Source organism: Trachemys scripta, chromosome 7, assembly GCF_013100865.1.
Source record: "Trachemys scripta elegans isolate TJP31775 chromosome 7, CAS_Tse_1.0, whole genome shotgun sequence".
Classification (NCBI taxonomy): Eukaryota; Metazoa; Chordata; order Testudines; family Emydidae; genus Trachemys; species Trachemys scripta.
The window spans coordinates 82052694-82077245 of NC_048304.1; the positions used below are offsets into that span (position 1 = coordinate 82052694).

Sequence of the window (24552 nt, forward strand, 5' to 3'; positions counted from 1 at the left end):
GTCAATTCCATTCTAGATGGCTCACAAACAGTATTCCTGGAGGTGGGCTCAGAGTTCACAGTTGAGCAGCTTGTAATACCACTCTACCGAAGCCAACGTCATCTCGGGCTTGCTGGGTAAGCACATAGTGAGATGTGAACATATGGATGGATGACCACGTGGCAACCCTGCAGATATCAGAAATTGGCACACGGGCCAGGAAGGCCGCCACCGAGGCTTGTGCTTTAGTTGAGCGGACTGTTACGATCGCTGGTGGAGGCACTTTTGCCTGATCATAGCAAAATTGGAAGCAGGCTGTGATCCAAGATAAAATTCTCTGGGTGGACACTGGATGACCTTTTATCCTATCTGCCACTGCAACGAACAACTACGTCGACTCACAAAATGGCTTGGTCCTCTCAATGTAGAAGGCTACCGCTCTCCTGACATCTATGGAGCTCAACCTACATTCCTTCTCAGACGTATGAGGCTTTAGGCAGAAAACTGGCAAGAATATGTCCTGGCTTGTGTGAAATTGGAAACCACCTTCGGCAGGAAAGCCGGATGTGGCTGCAATTGGACCTTGTCCTTGAAGAACACCATATACAGCGGCTCCAATGTAAATGCCCTAATCTCGGAGATCCTTCAGGCAGAAGTTATCGCCACCAGGAATGACATCTTCCAGGAGAGCAGAAGAAGGGAACAGGATGCCAAGGGCTTGACGGGAGTTTTCATGTGCCACGCAAGTACCAGATTCAGGTCCCACGGAAGGACTGGGACCCAGACTTGGGGGTAGAACCATTCCAGACCTTTTAAGTAACGGACCGTCATGCTATAAGTGAAGACCGATCTGCTCTGGAACAGAGGGTGAAAGGCAGATATAGCAGCCAAGAGGACCTTAACTGATGAAAGGGACAAACCCTGGAGCTTGAGATGCATAAGGCAGTCCAGAATCAGCAGCAGTGAGGCCTGCTCAGGCTAACCACTTGGGACGAGGCCCAGCATGTGAATCGTTTCCATTTGATGAGGTAGGTTGCTCTACTGGAGGGCTTTCTATTCCTCAGTAGGACCTGTTGGACTCAGGTCGAACATTCCCACTCCTCAGTAGTTAACCATGCAGCAACCAAGCTGTGAGGTGGAGTGCTGCCAGATTTGGGTGCACGAACTGGCCATGATTCTGTGACAGGCGATCCGGCCAGTGGGGCAGTGGCATTGGGATCATCACTGACAGGTCCATGAGCATGCTGAGCACTTTTGCTGGCGAGGCCAAGCCAGGGCTATTAGGATAATCTTGGCCTTGTCCTGCTTGATCTTCATGAGGACTTTGTGAAGCAGTGACACCAGTGGGAAAGCTTACATCAGAGCCCCCAACCAAGGAAACAGAAAGGTGTCCAACAGGAAGCCCCTGTTGACCCCCCCCAAAATGAGCAGAACCGGTGGCACTTCCTGTTCTGGCGAGTCATGAACAAGTCCACCTGGGAAGATACCCACTTTTGGAAGGTCTGCTCAACCACATTGAGGTGGAGAGACCATTTGTGGCGAGACGACAAGGTTCTGCTGAGGCGATCTGCCAACATGTTCCTGGTTCTGGGGAGGTGCGCTGCCATGATATGAATGGCAGGCTGCATGCAAAAAAGATGAGAAATTCTGTCTGTGAGCCCAATAGCCATCTAGGAAAAACCAAGTTAAAACCTTAGTAATAGTAATAATAACTAACATTGCATGCATGAAAAAAATCTGAGGGTTTCCTGGCAGAGAGCAGATGGCCTGGCTCTGCCCTGGTTGTTGATATAAAACAGGGGTAGGCAACCTTTCAGAAGCGGTGTGCCAAGTCTTCATTTATTTACTTTAAGGTTTCGCGTGCCGGTAATACATTTTAACATTTTTTAGAAGGTCTCTCTCTATATGTCTATATATTATAGAACTAAACTATTGTTGTATGTAAAGTAAACAAGGTTTTCAAAATATTTAAAAAAACTTCATTTAAAATTAAATTAAAATGCTGATCTTACGCCACCAGCCTGCTCAGCTCGCTGCCAGCCTGGCATTCTGTTCACCTAGACCTGCGGCGGGCTGAGTGGGGCCTGACCTCTGAAGCCCCCCACACCCCAGAAGGGTGGGTGTGGAGGGCTTCAGAGGTCAGGGCAGAGGACTAGGGGTGTGTGTGGGGGGGGGGGGGGGGGGGGAGGGGGGGGGGGGGGGGGGTGTGGGGGGGGGCAGGGCAGAAGGCTGGGTATGGGGGTTCAGGGCAGAGGGCTGGGGTGCTTGGCTCGTGGGGGTGCTCCCAGCCCCCTGCCCTCCGCCCTGAGTGGCTCATGGCAGGGGGCTGGAAGGGATATATCCTGTTCCACCCCCTGCCCCAAGGCCTGTCCCTACCTCTTCTCTGCCTCCTTTACCCGGGGCCAGCCTTAGCAAGGGGCTGCCGCGCACCGGCTGGAGTCCCGGCTGGGAGAGCCGGGCCATTGGGCTTTTGCAGAGCAGCGAGCACGGGGCAGGAAAGCAGGCTGCACCACGGCTGGGGGAAGGAGGGGGCGGAGCTTGGCTGCTGCAGGACAGAGCTTCTACCTCCTGCCCCAGTAGGGGAGAGCGGGGGGCGGGGGGGCTGAGTGCGGCTGGGGGTCGGAACCAAGGCAGGCAGCCGTGTACCATTCAAAATCGGCTCCCGTGCCGTGTTTGGCACGTGTGCCGTAGGTTACCAACCCCTGATATAAAACATTGTGGTGGTGTTGTCAGTCAGGACTCGAACCACTTTGCCTTTTAACTGGGACCGAAAAATCTGGCAGGTCAGGCGAACAGCTCTGAGCTCCCTGACATGTATGTGGAGGGAGCGGTCGACCGCTGACCAGCGGCCCTGTGTACTGACCTCGCCCAGGTGGGCTCCCCAGCCTAGGTCCTAGGCATCGAACACCAGAGTTAGCGACGGGGATGCACAGGGAACTCACTACAACACCGATGCGGGGTCCTGCCATCATGCCAGTGATGCCCAGATGGGGCCCGACACGTTTACTACCAGGTCCAGGTCATGCCTGATTTACTGGAAACCCGGGAGGTGGGCAGGCACAAGCCCACCCACTTCTAAAGGCCCCTCCCCCAGCCTAGCAGGAGGGACCACTGGAGCCAGGGACCAAATGAATGCGGGGGACAACAAATAAGAAAGCCAGAGAGTGAGGTGAAGGTCGTAGGTTTAAAACGAGGGCATCAGATAGGGACACCGAGCAGAGAACCTTGTCGTGCCTGATGGGGATTTAGACCAATGCCAACCACACCTGCCGCAGCCAGAGGTGGAGCCAGGCATGACGGACCACATAAATACAAGCAGCCATGTGGCCTAGCAGCCGCAGGCAAGTACAGGCAGTGGTGAGCGGGTGGCCCCTCACATCTGACATGACTCGGAAACGGGGCTCTGGAAAGAATGCCCTAGCCTGTGTGGAATCAAGAACCGCCATGATAAACTCTATCCATTGCACTGTACGAGGGTCGATTTATTTTTGTTCACTAACAGGCCCAGGTTGTGGCATGTGGACTGCACCAGACTGAGGCTGCTCTGCACTTGATCCTGTGATCTGCCCTTGATGAGCCAATCGTCGAGATAAGGATAGACCTGGATCCCCTGACACCGCAGGTAAGCAGTTACTGGGACCATGCATTTTGTAAAGACCTATGGGACCAAGGAGAGGCCAAAGGGGAGCACTGTGAACTGGAAATGGTGCTGGCCCACCATAAAAACGGAGGAAATGTCTGCATCTTTGGAAGATAGAGGTATGGAAATAAACGTTTTTCAAGTCAAGAGTGGCGTACCAGTCTCCCGGATCCAGGGAAGGAACGATGGAGGCCAGGAACACCACCATGCAAAACTTCAACTTCTTGAGGTACTTGTTGAGTCGTCGCAGGTCCAGAATCGGTCACAGGCTCCATTTTGCCTTCGGGATCAGGAAATAGCAGGAGGAAAAACCTTTCCCCCTCATCTCCCGAGGGACCTCTTCCATCACCCCCAGTTGTAGGAGACTGTTTACCCCCTGAACAATGAGTTGCTCGTGAGAAGGGTCCCTGAAGAGGGACGCCGAAAACTGAGGAGTGTAGCCCAGCGACAATTTCTAGCATCCAATGGTCTGAGGTGACTCTCGACCAGGCCAAACGATAGCCATGGAGACAGTTGAGGAAAAGATGGGGAAAATCCAGGGAGGTGACTGGGGCGTCGCTCTCGAGTGTACCCTCAAAACGCCCACTTCTGGCCCCCATAGTGTTTCACTGGGCCAAGTTGTGAACAGGAGGAGGAAGGGCAATGGCGACTGAACCCAGCGTCCCTTCTTCTCGTAGATCCATGCCGAGGCTGCCGAAATGACTTCCTCACAGACTGAGTTGTATGCATCCCCTGGGGACAGAGGATGGCCCGAGTATTCTTCAGACCTTGCAGCTTTGCATTCATCTGATCAGAAAACTGTCCAACTCCATTGAACGAAAAATCTTGTATGGAGGACTGCATCTCCTGGTACAGACCGGTAGTCGGAAGCCAGGAGCTACGCCTCATGACCACCGCTGAGGCGACCACCCTGGCCACTGAATTGGCCGCATCCAAGGCCAACTGGAGGGAGCACCGAGCTGCTATGCTACCTTCCTCCACAAGAGCCCCCAACTCTTGGGCCACTTCCTCGGGCACGGAGTCCTTAAACTTATGGAGGGAAGTCCCACAAGTTAAAATTATAATGCCCCAAAAGAGCCTGGTGGTTCACTACCCAGACCTGGAGATTGGCCTTGGAGTAAGTTTTTCTTCCAAAAAGGTCGAGTCTCTTGGCCTCATTTTTGGGGGTGGAACTAGCAGGCCCGTTGGTCCTTTTTGTTGGCCGCCGACATGACCAATGACCCCAGGGGCGGGTGGGTATATAAGTATTCGAACCTTGGCAGGGACAAAATACTTTTTCTTGGCCCTCTTGGAAGTGGGCGGGATGGAGGATGGGGTTTGCCAGAGAGCTTTGGCAATGTTCAGAACCCCTTCATGCACCAGGATTGCGACACATGTGGGGGTGGACATGGAGAGCACACTGAACAACTTATCCAATTGCTCCGCTATCTCTTCCACCTCAAGGCCTAAGTTAGTGGCCACCTGTTGGAGCAGGACTTGGTGCTCCTTAAAGTCATCTGGTGGGCTAGCACGGGAGGGCCCCGCCACCCCCTTGTCGGGAGAGGACGAAGATGACTGAACCACTGGGGGAGGGCCCGGGGCATCATTCTCCACAGGGGAAGGGGGTATCAAGGTGGGCATCTGTCCCTCCAACACAGCGCCCACCGGCGCTTCCTGAACCAAACCTGGTGCCAATTGGGGTTTGTCCAATACAGTGACCAAGGACTGGTGAGATGGGGGCATCAGCATAACCGGCATACCCAAAGTGTTCCAGTGAGGCCACTGCACTGGCAGGTCAGCATCGCTGTGGTGTATGCAAACTTCCGGAGCCCAGTCATGATGGTGCAGTCTCGGTGAGGGGCTAAACTCCCTCTCCATGCCAGAGAAATCCTCCTCCGGTGAGCAGGGCACGACCATCGATGCCTGAATATGGCGGCTCACCATCACTGGGGGTGACTGGCGTCTCGAATGGTCAGACCAATGCCGGGAGTAGGGGGAGTGGCACTGTGTTGGGGAGCGTCCTCTAGGTCTTGGTGACGGTAACCGTTGGCACGAAGACAACCCATGCCAACTGTAAGGCAACTAGTGCCTCCCTCTGGGTGAGGCCCGGCGCGAGGGTGGAGCCCATGAGCACGGTGCCGGTGACCTGCAACGGCGAACCAGTGACATGGGCTGACACGGAGACCAAGGATGCAGCGACAAAGGGCTCTGCCTTGGCTCTGGAGACCGGTGGCACTCATTCACCTTTTGGGAGGCGTTCACAGCTGGTTTGCCCTCGTAGGGAGCCTTCACCAGATGCATCGCTGCACGCAGTGCCAGCTGTGGTGGGAGAGTCTGTTGCTCTTTGGGCACCGGGAGCTGAGAGTGCGTTGACTGCACCAATCAGCCTGGGTCTTCTATCGCTCCCTGGAGTTGGTGGCGGATCCCTTAGGGGAGTAGTAGGTCCACTTGAGGGTGTGCCCCCCTTGCAGCTCCGGCATAGGTGGGCAACCCAAGTAGGGTCCTTTGCGCAATGCCCCTCGATCTGACTTGCTCAGTGTCAGGTCCCTCTTCTTTGTTTTCTTCTTGGGCACCGGCAAAGGGGGATCAATGCCAGGAAGAGTCCGATGCCAGCAGTGCGCTATGCACCAAGGCCAAAGTGCTGGGCATTATGTCCAGCCAGGCCGACTCAGAGGCTGGGCAAAGAGCAGCCTCCATGAGGTGGGCCCTCAAGTGAATGTCGCATTTTTTCTGTGTCCTGGGACGGAAGTTCTTACAGCTGCGACACTTCTATTTAACGTGGGATTTCCCCAGTCACTTCAAACAGCTACCAAGTGGGTCACTAACAGGCATAGGTCTGTTGCAGTCAGAGCAGGGCTTAAAACCCAGAGACTGGGGCATGCCCCGCCTGGGTCAAAGTCCACACTGGGATCCTAACTGACTAATGACAGTACTTACCAGCTACTTGCTAAACTAATCTACTATAAACAAATTATTTACAGTTGGAACACAAGGTTCAAGGAGTAGGAAAAAAACACTGGCCACTTGCGAAGCAAGAGAAAGAGGCACTCTGACTAACCACCAGGGACGGTAAGAAGAAACTGAGAGCGTATAGGGCCAGCAGTGCCTAATATACCAATGCATGAGGACGGCACTCAAGAGAGCGCCACAGCCAGCCCTACAGATACTGCTAAGGCAAAAATCTTCAACAACTGTGCACGTGGGCGCACACACACCTAGAATGGAATCAACATGAGCAAGCACTCAAAGAATGTGTTTGTTTCACTCAGCACTTTTTGAGCTTCTGGGGAGTTCTTGCAGTGTCAAATGTGTTTAAGTATTGCAATAGAACAGTGCTTTTAATGGACTAAAATTTGATTACTCAATCCTTAGAAAATTAGGGTCACAGCTTATATTTTTAAGTGGAAAATTTATATCATGTCCATTATTGACCTCTCTAGACCCACTATCAAAAGACAAGGTACGCTAATGTTTTATTGTGGTGTGACTGGATCTCAACTTGTATATCCAAAAACGGAGGCAACAAACTGGTGAACACTTGAAAATTTGGGCTTTCGTGACTTGCTCACACACTTAGTTAACAAACAGAGCAGGAACAGAAGCCAGGTCTCTTGACTTCACTGTCTACATAAGCTCCGTAGACATGGCTACATAAGGGAAAGGAAGCGGTCAGACATGATGTTGCCTACTTTTCTCTTCTATCCTGCTTTATGGAGTTTCAGCTATTTGTACCACCATACATTTCCTGGCATTTTTGGTTGCTATACTTGTCAGGATTGTGGGAGAATTAGTGGGGAATGGCAGAATCTTAGCAGAATATGTGATGAAGGGGGGAATTTTAATCCAATGGTGAAAGGAGTGAATCTTCTCTGTGGCCATTTTATTCAGCTTCTCTAGAAATATTTCCTTAGAAACCTAGTGCAGTCCACGATGAGTCAAAAGAGGATTCATTCACTGCAGAGTAAAGCGTACCTTGTCAGAGAACCAGATGAGCCTGGACTCTTCATAGTACCTAAACATTCCATATTTGGGATCAAGCAACTCTCTCATGATGAGCAAGAAAAATTCTTTGCGAACACCTCCTGCATCAACAGCTTCTTCCCCTACAAAAATAACCTGAAATGGGCACTTCAGTTAGCACAGAATATAAAAAAGAAATACAAAACAAATTAAATTTAATCTAAAAATATACTGAATTTGTTAGGGTATAACAGATACTAAAATAAAAATTATGATCTGATTTAATGTTAGATTAAGGGAATTTAAGCAGTATAAACTGGCTATACCTTGAGTGGTTTCTTGTAATCTACATTCTTCGTTTTCCTTAGGACTTCCATAGCATCTCCTACAATATTGTCTCTGCGCACCACTAATATTAGACAAGGATTGACAGATTCAAATACAGGGAGAAAAATAGATGAGAAATTCTGTCTGTGAGCCTGGTCAACAGCCATCTGGGGAAAACCAAGTAAAAGCCTTAGTTATAGTAATAATAACTAACATTGCGTGCATGAAAAAGCCAACATTTAAGAGCTTCTATCAATGTATTTATTTAGCAAACATACCTGGGAGCTACAATTTTAGATTTAACATACATTTAACATTTAACATCCCTCTAACCTCAGCAAATATGCTTTCTACTAGCACCAACAAATTTAACAGTGCTGTTAAACAGTTCCATAAGTCTTAAATTACTGTTTTTAACAATTAAAAACTTTTGTATAGCAGAAACAAAGCTAAACACACACTACAACCCATCGAAGGTCTATTGAAAACAACTGGCAAATAGAGGTTGAGGAGGTAAATATTAATCTGGCATAAATGAGCATTAAGAAGTGGTTTCACAGAGTAAAATTTGTTCATATTTTTCTTATAGCTGTTTTGTATCATTTGAGTTGTATTTTCTTCCACGGTCTAACAATCTTTTCACTTGTTTCCTTCTCCTCCTTAACATGAAAGATCATATTAAACAAAATACTGTCATGAGTAGTCTAATTAAGGCACAGAGTTCTTTAAAGCTTGCCAAATATCTACTAAAAGAGATCACTAACAATCTACTCTGTAAATGGGCACAGGCATAGAATTAACATTTTCATTGAATTTTCATTTATTTTTCTGTTCACGTAACAATTGCTGATTTTTGAGAATCAGTGGTGAATACAAGCTTTGAAAACAGATTTAAAATTGTATTTAACAACTTATTGTGATTACAGGAATTAGTATTTTTCAGCAGGAGTGCATATCATACAAGCACAGTGCCTCTTTCCCGTCTATCTTCAGCTTCAAAACACAGGCTCTTATCACTGTAAACAGGCAATATGAAAATGGGCATGTGGAGGACGGGGAGCAGTTCAAGTAGTCAGAGTGTTTGGAACTATTATTTCAGTCGCTTGCTTTTATTTTTCCTTCACTCACTCTGTCCCCTTTATACATGTGATTTTCATAATTCATGACTCCTTTACAACAGCTCTGCACGTATGTATTATACAGAATACCAATTGCTGAACAATTGTTCATCACATCACACATGTTTCAGTGTTGCTCAGATAGAAACAAAGACAACAAATAAGAAACGTGGACTTCCAATGCATAAATGACACGGTTAGGTGAACATAACTCATGCTTAGAAATAAAAGGACACAATATAGGGTACGTTTTACAAACCATTATATTTATGAATTAGCTTTACCCAGATAAATGCAAAACTGAAATAACTAAAAATAGCAAATATGTAATTTGATGGTAGCAAATAGGGAAAGAACCAATGATGCTCAAATGCAATCTCCATATTGCAACAATTTTTCCAGATTAAGAAATTCAGTCCCACCTTTCCACAAAAAATACATTTAAAACAATTTCCAAGCCTTGACTCTCTCCCATTGCATTGCAGATGTAGGTAAGACCATACCTATTACAGTTTGAGATAAGCAATCAGTTGGCTAGTAAAGTGCCACCTAGCTACTGAAAGGAGAGAAATTGCTACCAAAAAAAAAATTTTTATATATATATATATATATATATATAATCTGTGTAAATTATTGTTATATATATATATATATATATATAACAACAATTTACACAGATTACCAAACAATACAATTTCAACCAGGTTCAAAACATTAAAAAGGGGGAGAAAAGTAAACTACCCCAAATTTATATCATGCAAATTACTTGTAGAAAAGTAGGAAGAAAAAAAAATTGATCTCAAAATACTTAATAGATTTTAGTCCTTTTTGGATATTTTAAAAAACTGACGTTTAAAAAGAGTGAAATACCATTTTACCTGCATTTGTAAGACAGCATCTGTTTGCAAGAGCGTAGTTTTTGCCTGTGCATCGAACACGAAAGGGTATGTGCAAATTGTAACTGGATTTTCTGTTAGCTAGAAAAAAAAAAGTAAAATATTAGTGCACAGAGTTATCATATGGTACTTAAAAAGCGTGGTTATAGTCAGAAAAAAAATGAGATTGTAAAAATGATTCTCTCTCATTCAATATATCTGCCTTATTGACAAAAGATTTTACTTGTCAGTGCAGGGCTAATATTGTTGTGGGAAAGGGAGTGGATTTTTGAATTCTCTTATGTTTCATCAACAAAACAGTTAGATCATTTCTAAATCTTTATTATTGATATAGGTATGAGGTTAGAAAGCGTTTTGGTTACAGATCCTAGTTTGAGCTTGCATTGCTTACAGTTTTAAAAGTTTTTTAGGCCTTGTCTACACTACAGAGTTTTGTCAATGCAAGTTATGCCAACATACCGTTTCAATTAAACCGCTGTTGCATGTCCACACTATGCTCATTCTGTCGGCAGAGTGCATCCACAATAGCAGCTCTTGCATCGACAGGGAGCAGTGCACAGTGGGTAGCTTTGGGAAGGGTTTGCAATGCTTCATGGGGCAGGTACAGCATCAAATTATGCAGGTTTCTCAATCTCATCGTTCCAGGAGCATTCTACTAGATTGCCAGCTGCTCTTCAACTGAAATGTGTGTGTGGGGGGGTGGAGGGTGACGGGGGGGAGAGGGTGAGAGAGAGAAAAGGTGTGTGTTGGGAGAGTGTGAGAGAGGACGAGTGTGTATATGAGAGGGAGAGTGTGTTGGGGGGGGGGAGTGAATGTGTCGACATGCTGTCTCTAAGTTCAGACAGCAGCTAGAAGCAATGAATCCTGAGGCAGGGGGAGGGGGGACACCCTCGATATCAGACCCTGCCTCCCTAAGTCTCTTCCCCCTTCCCCCCACTGCCCTAAGCAGCAGCCTGCCCTGCCTGCCACGTTCCTAGTGCCAAGAAGAGCAGGATTCAGAGTTAACGTTTTGATTCTGTGATTCCCTCAGAGTACTCCCCCAGCCTCCTCTCCCAACAGATGAAGATGACCCCCCCCCCCCCCCCCCGTCGTCCAGACAGGAGTGAGTTTGCTGCCGAAGCTGCCATGCTCAGCTGGGCTGTAGCTATGTGAGGTCTCCACGCTGAAGAATTTCAATACTTCCTAGGGCTTTGAAAGGGGACGGGTGCATGCCTGTGTAGCTGGAGAGAGGCAGTGGAATTCAAAACAGTGAGCAGAGCGGTCACGGTGCGCATTGTGGGATACCTCCTGGAGGCCAGTTACAGCGATGTAAGGAACACAGTGACTACACTGATGTTTTGTCGCTCTAACTTTGTTGCAAAAAGCTTTATGCTTCTCGTCAAGGTGATTTTATTTTGTTGGCAAAACAGGGGAGAGTTTTGTTGCGAAAAGTAGCATTGTAGTATGTGCACCTCCACTGTTTTGTCGGCAAAATCTGCCTTTTGCCAACAAAACTGTGAAGTGTACACAAGGCCTTATAGTTGTACTCCATCAATGACTTCTATATCTAACCTGATTACTTATGTCTTCAGAAAATTGTGCAGCTATTTTTCTGACTATACTCACACAAATTTTAAAGTCTTACTTACATCTAATACTCTGAAATTAATCCTTGACAGAACTAGAGCTTAATCAAAATTTCTGATTTCCTTACACTCCGAAAAGGAAGCCAGATTACAACCAATCTTACCTCAGTTAATCCATGGTTGATGTCCTATGACAGCAATGCACAAAGGTAGCAATAATTAAGAGTAAAAAGCAGCATTAGTGTCTGCATTAATTATTCTTCTCTGAACCAGCAAAAATATTTAACTACAGTATTTTAAAAAACTGAATAATTAGAGAAGCAAATAAAAACATAAAACTTTTGCATTTAGAATTAATCTACAGACTATAACCAGATACTTTTAATGACTATATCTAGGGTCTTTAAAATGCGGTGCTCCAGTAAAGTTTTCTTGGATAGACAGCACTAAAATAATAAAATGTTAAGTTATGGGAAATGTATTATAAATGTTATATTAACAGTAATATTATCAATTTTTAAAATCCTGGCATTCTACATATAATGCTTACTTACTCACTAAGAGTCTTTATGTAAAAAGCAAGCTTTTTGCTTCTTCCCTTTTCTCAAGTTGTTATACCATATATGTTAAATGCAACAAAGCGTTAGTACATGTTTTGATTTTCAAGGTGCAAAAGCCACTTAGAGCATGAGTTTAGATAAATGCTCATTTGTTTCCATAATCTGTAACTACTTTATTGTACACAAAGATTAAGAGAGAATGTGCAACTTTTTGGATGGTCTTGGAGGGGAATTTAGTGATAGAAGAGGCATATGTTGCTGGAACACTTAAATTCGCTCTTTCCTGCATGTTTCCCTGTCATCCTCTGTTGAATGCTAAGACAGATTTCCCAAGGGTAGAAAATAGAAAATAAATTTAAATAGCACCAAGAAGTTTAAAAAAAATCAGTACTATAAAGAAAAATCTCAAGGAACCAGGATATCTGAATCCCTCACTTATAAAAGTTAATGGCCAAAATGATAACTACTAAGGTGTTTATTTAACACACACACACACACACACACACCCACACACACCCCTTACCATCTCTGAAACACTAGCTTACCTAGAAGTTCTCCAAATAGAATGCATGTGAAAGTGCACATTTGTGAAGCTGTGTGTACACATGGCACCTGTTATTTTTTTCCCTAATCACTCAGTCTACAGTAATGTCCTTCAAACAAAATCTTAACTGCTTTTAAAACAACTCGTTATATTAGTATTTTATTATTAGACTGTAATGGTCTTTTTCCAACTCATGTCTACCTCACGGTTGAAGGCTGGCATTGGCAAAGTTCTTCCAGTGACTTGGAACAGAGCCCAAGGAGTTGACAAGCGGCGTTTCCCAAATAGAAGCTATGATACGATATGCTATTAGTGTTCAGAGAACATTTCATTTGGTCTCAAGTGAACCACCAGAAGGTATTTTTAAGAAGACAAACACTTCCATCGCTAGAAAAGTGAAAAACAACTGTACTAATGAATTCTGGAAAACCACTAAAACTTTCAATTAAAGTCTAACAAAAGAATATTACAATCAGATTTTAGCTAAGAAGAACTGAAGCAAACAAGCCACTGTACATATAAAAAGTTTTATTCCCAGAGTTAGCTGATTAATAAAAGTAGATCCCAGAGCTAGAATACTGACTAGAGAGAAAGTGCTTCCAGATAAAGGTCTGTGTTAAAGTTCATCCAGTAAGTGACTGAATTGATCTGCCAGAGCTTGCCAGCTATGTAGCTCAACAGAATACCTCATGGCAAATGACTCAATGCCAAAAAAAAAAAAAAAAAAAAAAAAAAAAGTCCTCTTGAAATCTCTAGAATCAGGTCCTTTAAAGTTTAGGGAAAGAAAAATGACAAAGATGATGTCCATCGTGTTATGGACCAACTGACAATCCCCCCCCCCCCCCCCACCCAAAAGCAATCATGACACATGATGGCTCCCCTCTCCACTGAAATTCATATTCAAAATCTCAACAATGAATGTGCCTACAGAGTACCTAACAAGGGTTTTCAACTTTTCATAGAGCATTTGAGCCCAGAAACCAATGAAAGCAATAGCGGCAAAAAATATCAATCCCATAAACCTAACAAGCAAGCCATCACAAAAGCATGACAATCCTACTATGCTGAGGCTAACAAAAGTTGGATCAGGAAACCTCTGTAGAGCCAAAAATAAAGAACATATCTACCAGTGAAGAAGTTTCATCTGAATTGGATAAAAGGGTGAAAAAATGCACCTGCAATGAGATCTAGAATACAGATACACATATTGGGTTAAGAGACTAAGATAGGAACATTCTCTTCTAATAAATACAAAACAGGTCCCAAAAAGTTGAGATTGTACAGAAAGGAGAAGAGATTTAATCAACTTTTGAAGAAATCTTTACTGTGGGGGAAATCTTTACTGTATTTCCTTCTTCACCATTGAAGATCTTCAGCTACCAGTAAGAGAAATAATTTACCAGGGTGAAACTTCTCCCTCAAAGTACCTTAAAAGAATGACACAGGAATGAAAGAATAGTCAGGAAGGATGACCTGAAATGGATTCAGTCCATCCATCAATAAGCCAGACTTAGGACAGTCAGCTAAAAAAAGCCCCTGTTATTATTTGTATTACTGTAGTGCGTAGGAGCCATAGCCATAAACTGGGACCCCACTCCGTTAGGCCTTGTATCCTGGGGAACTCCCTACCATCAATGCATATGCTGAAAATAGCACTAAGTGAATAAGAGCCACATTAGAAGTGCTGACAGAATAATTATTCCCATTGAAAGGCCCATCAAGGATTTCTTTGGTATGAAGCTCAGTGCTAAAGAATTGTTTTAATTTGGACCATGCTCCAAAGAATCAAAGTGGGAACAAAATGAACAGACTGTTAGGATTTTCCATAAGCAAAAAATAAAAGATATGTCCCCCTCACTTACTGGCTCAATATGTCAAGTAAGAACAAAATTCACTTCCTTGGAACACATCTTCACCTCAAGCAGTTTATACAAAAAAGTGATTTGTGATGGACAAAAATGTGGTATTTCTCAGAGCTTTAACTGGCATTTTTTTCAAACTTCACCAAGGAACTGAGCAAAACAGTCATGCCCCAAAGTTTTAACAAGAGAAGAACTCAGACTTACAGTTATAGGTTCGACAGTCAAATAATAAAAAAAACCATATACCTGTAAGGGAAGGTTTTAATAAGTTCATAGATTTTTAAGACCAGAAAGGACAGATAGATCATCCAGTCTGACCTCTGGCATAGCACAAGCCACAGACTTTCACTCAGTTACCCCTATAATGAGCCCAATCATTTGTGTTGGACTAAAGCAGTTCATCCAGAAAGACAACCAATTTTGAAGGCTTCAAATGATGAAGAATATATCACTTCCCTTGGTAGTTTGTTCCAAAAGTTAATCGCCTTCATGATCTGTGCCTTATTTCTAATTTGAATTTGTCTGGCTTTAACTTACATACAATGGCTCTTGATGTCTTTCCCCACTAGGTTAAAGGATCTGTATCTAGTATTTTGTCTTTGTGAAGGTACTTATACACTATAATCGAGTCACCTCTCACTATTCTCTCTGATTGTCTAAACCTTTTGAGTTCATTAAGTCTTAACCGCAAGGAATTTTTTCCCAGGCCTCAAATAATTTTTATGGTTTTTATGTACTCTCTCTAATTTTGCAATATTATGCTTAAAAATACGGATACCTGAACTAGATGTCTGCCTCCCCATTGCTGTATACAGAGGTCAAGTCATCTGCATATTCCTCACCATTCCCCTCCTGTTTACACATCCAAGGACTGCATTAACCCTTTTTGACACAGTGTTGCACTGGGAGCTCATGTTCAGTTGGTTGTCCACTATGGCCCCTTAATCATTTTTAGAGTCACTGCTTTCCAGGATTCAGTTCCCTATTCTGTAGGTATGGTCTGTATTCTTTGTTCCAAGATGACTTTGTCTTTGACTATTAAAGCACATTTTGTTTGTTTGAATATGTCCATTTTACCAAGTGATCCAGATCACTCGTGTGACTGCCCTGCCTTCGTTATTATTTACCACTCCATCAATCTTTGTGGCATCCACAAGTTTTAAATCAGCAATGATTTTATATTTACTTACAGTTTACACCTCTACCCCGATATAACGCTGTCCTCGGAAGCCAAAAAAGCTTACTATGTTATAGGTGAAACTGCGTTATATCGAACTTGCTTTGATCCGCCGGAGTGCGCAGCCCCCCCACCCCACCCCCGGAGCACTGCTTTACCGCGTTATATCCGAATTCGTGTTATATCGGGGTAGAGATGTATTAATGAAAATGTTGAATAGTATCAGGCCTAGTGCAGATCCCTGTAGAACTCCATTCAAAATACTATGTTGGTTTTTCATTAACAACTACCTTTTGAGAGGTGTTTGAACAATTGCTTGTGTAGCTGACTTTGAAAGCCCTGGGGCAGATAAAGCACTAGACCAATAAGGGCTCTTTTTATACTAAAAATTTCATTAATATAAAATTAAGGTTGTTCAATTTTATACCTTATTAACACAATCACCATTCAGCCACCGTGATTTTTGAAGGCATTTTACAAAGAACAAGAGATACCCAAAGACTAGAGGGAAGCTACAGTCATAGTTTAAAAGGGAACACAAAGGAACAGGAAACTCACCATTCCATATGCCTGCTGCTGGATCCAGTTGATGTAGTCATTTCTGATGTCTATCAAGTCTTGTATTTCATGAATGTAAAATTTGTCATACTGTATAATTTGTCCTCCTCTCTCATTTACCTGAAGAAAAGTATAATTGTTTACTTTTCGTTATTTTTATTTTTCATTATTATTACTTGCTACTAAAAGTTTGCTTAGTCTCTAATGTTTAAACATAAAAAGTCTTTTTAAAAAACAAACAATTTAAGCTATGTCAGTCTAACTGAACTTGGATACCTTACCAAACAAAAACTAGGAAAGTGGTTTTCCTTCCCAACAGAGTAAATATTAAAGGTGTCCAATGCCCACAAGAACAGAAGAAAGGACGTACGGGAGGTTGAAATGTAGATTATTCAGAAATCCCATGAAATTGCAAGAAAAATGGAACAGCGATAGCTGCAAAATATAGTTACATACTGCACAGTGCTGTCATTTTTAAATTACTGCAGACTTAAGAGTGAATGAAGCCTTGTGAGATCCACCAGAAACCACATTCTGGGTGGTCATCTCATATTTTCTCATTTAAAAGTCCAAGGATAGAGGAAAGAGTGGTGGATGAAGAAAACTCTCTATTCAAGTACTATTTTTTGTTTGTTTAAAGGCCCTGACTGAAGTGCAATTTTTAACCTAGTTTGTAACCAATTAATGACAATTGCTTTGAACAGCGTTTATCAACACATAAGCTTAGCTACCTATGCTTATGGTTAACTAGGAGTCTCCCTTGTTAGTCGTACATGGTTTTCTTCCTAAAAAGCAAACATTGTTGTTATTTTGCCTCCCAGGCAGGATCCTCCAAACCTGGCTGTGTAACCAGAATGCCTGATACTTCTTCCTTCCAGATTTTGGTCAACAGGACATCCCATAGCATACTGCCCTACTTGCTCCTGTGTAGGGTATATTTCCTCCTGGTACTTAATCCCCTACTAAGCCAGTATGGGATAGGTACCCAGATTTTTCCAGAATTTATTGATACAAACATAGTTTTGCAGCATACTAGGTGTGGATGCCCACCTGGCTGCTGTGTGGCTGTCTTATGGAGGAGGAAGGAAATTGCTATGTAGATACAATATAAATTTACTGTAATCTAGGAAGACTGAAGTACAGATAAGAGGATGATAATATGTTACAAAAACATGATTTTACTTACAGTATAGCTAGGACCACCCCCACACACATATACCCAGCCAAGATTAGAAAGACATGAATGTAGAAGATGAAAATACTTCAGGAATTCATATCATTGCTTTAAAAAGGCCAACTTCTATTGCCCCTCCTTCCATTTTCTGTGTCCCAAAGATGAAACCACTGTAATACTGCAATACAGTAGAAGGACAGGCAGATAACTTTAGAAGAGATCTAAAGCAACCACTAAGGGCATGTGTTCGTAATATTCTTATTATGGAAATCAAAACAGACAGCACAGCTGTAAAGATTTCAATCAGGCTGTCTTTTTGAACATTAGTCTGCCATTCCAATTAATGCCCTGCACAGAGTCTGCTCTATGAAATCTGGAATTTCCTGTGAAGCAACAAGGGGCAGTGCAGCAGTAAAAACTACCATTTTTTAAACTGCACTTCTTTCACAGAGAATAGTAATATAACATCAAAAAACATGAACTGAAGATGTAAAGATCTCCAAAACTAGATGTACTCTGGAGGTCTCAGAGTACAATGGTTCTCATAAGGGATGCAACACTGTGCTGATTAAAGGTCACTGAACATCTGAGAAGGGAAGATGGAGATCTGATCAGATCCAAGGGTTAATGAAGGCAGCAAAAGAAAAAAAAATGTTTATTCACCTTAATTGAAGTTTTAGTAGTTTATAAGAACACACTCTCTCCAAACATACCCCCCACCGTCTGCAAAACTTTGGCTACTGGGGGCTGTGAAGACTTCCACTTGAAGCTACAGAATATTTTAGGTAATGTTATAAAAGGAGGTGTGGTGGCAATGGAGAGTAAGCCCTGTACTGTGCACTGACCATTTACTCAAAGAAATCCAATTACAGGTAAGCAACTTATTTTTCTTCTTTGAATATCGTTGCTGTCATTGGGAGATTGACAAAGCATTAAGCTCTCTCTAAAGAAGTGAGTTTGACAGGAGTAATTCAACAATGACTGCAGAACTGCTTTCCCAAACATAAGACGATCAGTTTAAGTGTGTGTGGGGGGTCAAATTATTGAGGGGGAGCCTGGTACAATAGGTCTGCCTTCCAAGAATTTAGGAGTGTCAATAATAAAGTCCCAATCAATTATGCCAGGAACTTATAAATTTGCACAGTCACTGGCTGACTGTGCCAGCATGTCAAACCATCTACAATTTCCATGAATAGTGGAAGCTCAAAATCCTGCTACTCTGGAGAAAAGGTCTTGGAAGAGTTTAAAATCTTCTGGTGGAGACACAGATGTCTTTCATAACATCTTCCATGTATTTCATCTTCCTTATGGACATTCTCTACCTTTTATATATATTATTCATTAACCAACCATGGAACAGGAAAGACAGATGCCTCAACAGGTTTCAAGGTTGACCTTTCAGGTGCATATGATGGAAAAACATTAGAAAGTCATCTCCACTCCTGTGCTACCTCACTCCATAACAAATAATACCACCTTGCTTTTACATAACACTTTTCACCAGTAAATCTCAAAGCACTTCACAATTTTACAGATGGGAAAACTGAAGCACAGAGAGGTGATATGACTTGCCCAATATCATCCAGCAGGCCAGTGGGAAAGGCAAGAATAGAACCCAGGTTTCCCCAAGTCCAGCACTCTATCCACTAAGCAACGCGATCGTCTCTCTCAGAAAGGAGGTCTAATTTGAGAAGCAGGAAACCAAGGACCCCAAAAGTAAGCCTTCAACTCCATCTCACATGGCAACAAAGCAGACTCCAGAAACCCTCAGATCTGACATAAATGGGGAGTGTTTGGTGATGGGCTTCTACTCAGCTGAACAGACTATGAAGCCTATAATGGGAAAGAGTAAATATAGTCCTCCATGTCCTCCCTCGAGAACAAAGACCAAACCAGGAAAGGTAGCTTCACTGGAGAAGATTAGCTTTTACTTGGTACCAGGAGAGGAGACTTAACCTTCTGAACTGCGAATAAAGACTTTTCCCTCTGAACTAGGAGCACCAAGAGCAGGAACCTCTACTTCAGCATCTTACAGTTCCACCAATTGGTGCCAATTTTACTGGAACTGCTACTCTCAAGGGGGAAAAAAGTGGGACTTTGCAATCTCCTTTTCTCACTCTTGATTCCGAGAAAACATGTTTTGGTGCTGAGCCCAATGCTACCTTTGGCTTCTCAGACCCTCTTATAACTGGACTTAGATTCACCCCAAGATCGGAACTTAGAAGACCTAGAGATAGTTCCAACTCTCCATTTACTCTGAAAGCTTTAAGAATTGTACTATCATGGACTTCAACAAAGATTCACAGCTCCTGCAGGCCTGGACAGTGAACATCATACATGGAACTTCTGCTGGGTAAATATCCTTCAGCAAGCAACAAAGGCTTTACCTATGGGGGATCTGTAATGGACATCTTGTCCCCACAAGAAGGGTAGTCCTTAAATGTAGTCTTATTCCAAAGTACTGTCAATACCGCAGAAAATTAACTCAACTGGGTGAGTCAGGAGGACAGTTTCTAAGGAAGAAAAACATTTATCTGCCTAAGGATTTATGTAAAACATTAATCACTGTGTTCAATTAACTATTAAACTAAAAGCAGCCTAAAACAGGAAGATGAAAACCAAAAAGAGGCAGATGAATTGAAAGTCCAGAGACCAGAGAAGTTCAAACTTGCTGCTTTGGCAGCTGTAAAGAATCAAGGATGGGCAAGAGTCCTGTTTCCATATATAACTTCGCCTGGAATGTCCCACAGCTAGAGACAAAGCCTAAACTGCCCCAAGAGTCTCAACTTTTTTGGAAAGTTTCCAGACTTTGGTGCAGTGTACAGGCACACCTCAAAAGTAGGTCTCTCCGCTAATAATATTTGAAATTAATGATTCAACTGGCTCTCCACATCAAATCTCATGCACTGACGCCCCATAATATTTCATGATATAGCTCAGTGGTTTGAGCATTGGCCTGCTAAACCCAGGGTTGTCAGTTTGAGGGGGCCATTTAGGGAACTGGGGCAAAAATCTGTCTGGGGATTGGTCCTGCTTTGAGCGGGGGTTGGACTAGCTAACCTCCTGAGGTCCCTTCCAACCCTGATATTCTAGGATTTTATTTTTTTAAATTGTTATTAAATATACATAGTGCACAAATGGCCCAAACAGGATCAAGGCCTGAATACGGTAGATGTTGCACGCGCACCCACCCACACACACACACACACCCGCACACACTCCTTGCCCCAAAGAGCATATAAAGACAAAATGCAATGACAGAGTAGTGAACTAAAGGAAGGGGGAAAGAAAGACTATGATAACTAATAAGACAATGCAATTACACAGGCATGCAATGTGAACAAAATAAAGGTTCCAAATTATGAAAAACATTTTTGTCAACATTCAGAACTTCATTGTCACTAAAGATTAAGTTTCAATGCTAATACTCCATTTAAATAAACTGGGAATAGGAGGGAGTAATCATAATTCTCTCAGCAATGCTGTCCTTTTTTTTTTTTTTAAGCTGCAGGCTTAAAATAACTGCACATCAATTTATAGTCTCAATTTTATTATGGTAAATGAAAGTTTGAGTCTTCTAATGTATTTTACTGTATTCTCTCAAATATAATTACTCCATTCAATTTGCGTTTCCAGGAAAACTTATAACTGTCCTACCCAATGAGAGCATCCACATGCTCGCCAAACTAAAATTTAGTATTCCACTGATTTAGACATCCAGAAGGCATTGCTAACAAGAAAACTATATAGTGTCAATCCATAGAAGAATTCTTAAATCAGAGCACTTTCATTCCTTCACTGATTACAAAATAAAAAGGGATTTAATTAACACTGCATAACAGTTAACAAAATAAGCAATTTGGAAACAACAATCCGCTTAAAATAGCTCAGGACATACCCTATGTAAAATTTCCAGAACTTTGAGAGAAGTGTGTAGAAAACTGGTAAAGATTCTTCTTTCAGAATTGGGGATACCAATCTTGTATAATTTCAGGAGGTGGACCACAACATCCTTGTACAGCTCCACTATCTTGAGGAACAATGGAGGTTCAAGTATAGACCACCAGTTTTCTGTCAATAAAGAGTGAACATATACATGTAACACTTATAATCACATCTTTCAGTGTTATACTGCCCTTCTTCCTAAAAATTATACCTCCCAGAGATTGAAAGCTATAAAGAGATTAGGGTGGAGAAATAGGAACATAATTTTCATCTCTACTGAAATGAACTGGTGTAGGAAAACTGTTTAGAATTGGAAATGGTTATCTACCTTTCCATAGCTGTTATTCTTCAAGGTGTGTAGGCTCATGCCTCCTGCACAGATGTTGGAGATTTCCCCCCCTCAGTATTACCCATTGGGGTGACTTAAGCATGCTCTGTTGACACACGCCACTACACGCTGGTACAGTAGACCCCACTATAATGCCCTTCGCAATAGCGCACCTTGGGCAATAACAAACGTGGTCCCTGGATCCCACCTCAAGCCTTGCTGGTTATGGTGGGGGCTGACAGCTTCTCCAACCCCAGAGCTGCAGGGCGGGGGACAGAAGGGAGGGCAGGGAAAGAAAGATGACAGCTCCTCCAGCCCCAGGGCCACAGCTGGGGGGCAGAGAGCTGGTGAAACTAGTACTGAAAGGCTGAGCAAGTCCCTTGCAGCTGCATATCCCTCTAAGTTTCTCAACTGTCTCTCAAGGGACAGCCCCAACAGACCTGGCATCAGCTCAGGAGGCAACAAAACCCTTTTAGCAGCTCTCTTTGCCACACACTCAGCAGAGTTCTTGCCTCTGTCTTGCCTTGGTACCAAGGTTGATGGGCGAGACACTGAGCCTGAAGAAGATCTGCGTCTCTTCTTTGGCACCGGTGATCGTGATCGAGAAGCCTAAGATATTTTTGATGGAGCACTCCGTACTGACACTGAAGTATTTGGGGTGCTCTCCTTCAAAGGGGAGTCTCAGTGCTGCTTTCATAAGCAAGCACTTACGCCTTGCTGCTCTGTCCTTCTTTGACCAGGATTTGAAGCCCTTGCAAATGTGACACCTGTCACTAACGTGTCTCACCTATGCACTTAAACCAGGTTAGATGGGGAAATCACTAACCAGCATCAGCTTTGAACAAAAACAAGTCCCACAGGACTTACACCCTGGAGAGCAAGGCATCTTTCCAGTACTGAGCTCAGTACTAAAAAAAGGACAAACAGTCCAAAAGGACACCAAAAACCCCCTGAAACATAACACTAATTTATCTAAGAAAACAAAAATCTAAGAACTAACAATAACTGCAACTATCTACGAGAGAGGGAAGGCACTTGAGTTAACCCAACCAAGATCGCTCCAACAACCGTCACAGGCAGTCAGAAGGAACTGAGAGGAGTTGAGGGGGTTCCGCTCTCTTATACCAGCATGCAGTGGCATGTGGTGACAGCGGGGGCTCAAGCCACCCCAACAGGTACTGCTGTGGGAAAAAAAAATCTCTGACATCTGTTTACAAGACATGCACATATCTACAGTGGAACGGACACGTGCTATCACTTGAAGAAGAAATTACAGATACTTGGCTTAAAATTAGGGACATTATGCTGAAATGTTCTGGGGGGTTTTTTAAATCCAGGAATTTTGGAAAAAAATAGAAGTTAGTGGCAAATATGGATGCTAGTATCTATTGCACTGGGGCAGCTTTGAAAGGAGATAAAAAGGCAGCAAGGTAAGCATATTGAATAGGCAGACAGAGGGGATTCCAAAAGAGCTGCATGTTTGTCAGTATGCAGATGCGTATGGAGACAGAAAAATGTCAGGGGAGAGGAGCTATAGAGCTATCCCTAAAGTACTGCCTCCTTCTACGGAAATGGTTGTAACATGATGGGCGTGCAGCAAACCTTTGAAGTAACAAGCTGTTCCTAGCACAACACTTTAAGTCTTTAAATTTGAACATTCCTTCATTATAAATTAACTCTGCACAAAAAAACAGTTACCTAATTACAATACACTCTAACGGAATCAGTTTTGTTATAAACAGAGGAAATAAAATATGATATAATTCAAATATAAATTAAAGCCAGAAAATCTATGGGGAAAAACATGTCAAACAGCTATGGGAAGACATAGTGAAAGCTGTACTGTCTAAAAGGAAAAGGATCTTGAGGCAATAAAGACAGCTAACAGGATATGACATTATAATGGAACAGCGTAAGAAAGCTAGAGTGGTTTTAGACTGTACATGAACAGATATCCTGGCTCAGAATAGGGAAGCAATATCCCTCTATGCAGCACTGGTGAGACCTATTGAAGAAAACGGTAAAATGCTTTGTCAAAGTAAATCAAAGATTTCTGTCTGTTCTTTAGCAATCCTGGAAACTGACTACGGGATGCTGTTTGACAAGAGAGGTGAGCTATGACTCTTCCAGCACGACAGCAACTATCTACAAGAGAGGGAAGGCATATGATTTCTTGGAAAAACAAACTGCCTCTCCCTTTCCCCTCCCCCACATTCTTTGAAGAGTGAAGATGAGTGAAAACACACCTGATTATGCAGATTTAAATTTTACTGATAATCGTGAGTATGAAGAGGACATAGAAAATGTAAACACTAATTAATCAGTCTAACAGGAAACACGAAAACCCTCTAAATCCTTTAAAAGAAATCCATGAACTACAGAGATTCTCACTCTCAAAAGGAATCAGACTGAAGACAGTGATAACTGATCCATTTTATGGACTGGCAAGTAGCTCACGCAGATATTAAGGAAGATATACACTTTCCTACCTAGTTAGGAACATACCTCTTGGTGATTGAGTAATAGAGAAGAGAAAGAACTAGATTCCTAACTTTTTCTTTGAGGGATTCTACAGAATTATATATAGAGAAATTTTTGCAGATCCTATGAATTCATTTCTGCAATTTCCACATACTACCAACTTTCAGCTAGAGAGAATTTCAACACAGAAGATTAAAAAAAAAATTCTTACCAAGTACTTTCAGTGGAGCTTTTTCTAGATTTACAACAGCTGTTCCAAAAGGAATAGCTAATGTTGTAAAATTGTTCACATCACTCATCAGTGGGCATTCTGGTAGAGTGAGATACAGCCTTAGGGCTTCAACATCAGGTAAGGAAGTAGTCAATTTAGGAATAAGGTTCTTCTCCAAACTAGCTGCAACCTACAACATTGCATAGATGTAAACTCAGTTTATTTTAAAACAAAAAATGAATAAGCAA

The 24552-nt window shown here is 42.9% G+C and overlaps 1 protein-coding gene across 5 annotated transcripts in view; it reads right to left on the minus strand.

Annotated features, from left to right (window-relative positions):
* The window catches only part of HERC4 (HECT and RLD domain containing E3 ubiquitin protein ligase 4), an 86646-nt gene that overhangs the window by 27882 nt on the left and 34212 nt on the right, over nt 1-24552 (minus strand). For 4 of the 5 annotated variants that reach the window (XM_034775478.1, XM_034775476.1, XM_034775479.1 and 1 more), the window contains 6 exons: nt 24305-24494; nt 21238-21410; nt 16166-16285; nt 9882-9980; nt 7885-8052; nt 7571-7714 (listed from right to left, as the gene is read on the minus strand). In XM_034775478.1, the coding sequence (XP_034631369.1) occupies nt 7571-7714; nt 7885-8052; nt 9882-9980; nt 16166-16285; nt 21238-21410; nt 24305-24494 (894 nt within the window). The remainder of the gene's footprint in view (nt 1-7570; nt 7715-7884; nt 8053-9881; nt 9981-16165; nt 16286-21237; nt 21411-24304; nt 24495-24552) is intronic. The other variant, XR_004646425.1, reaches the window with a different exon arrangement.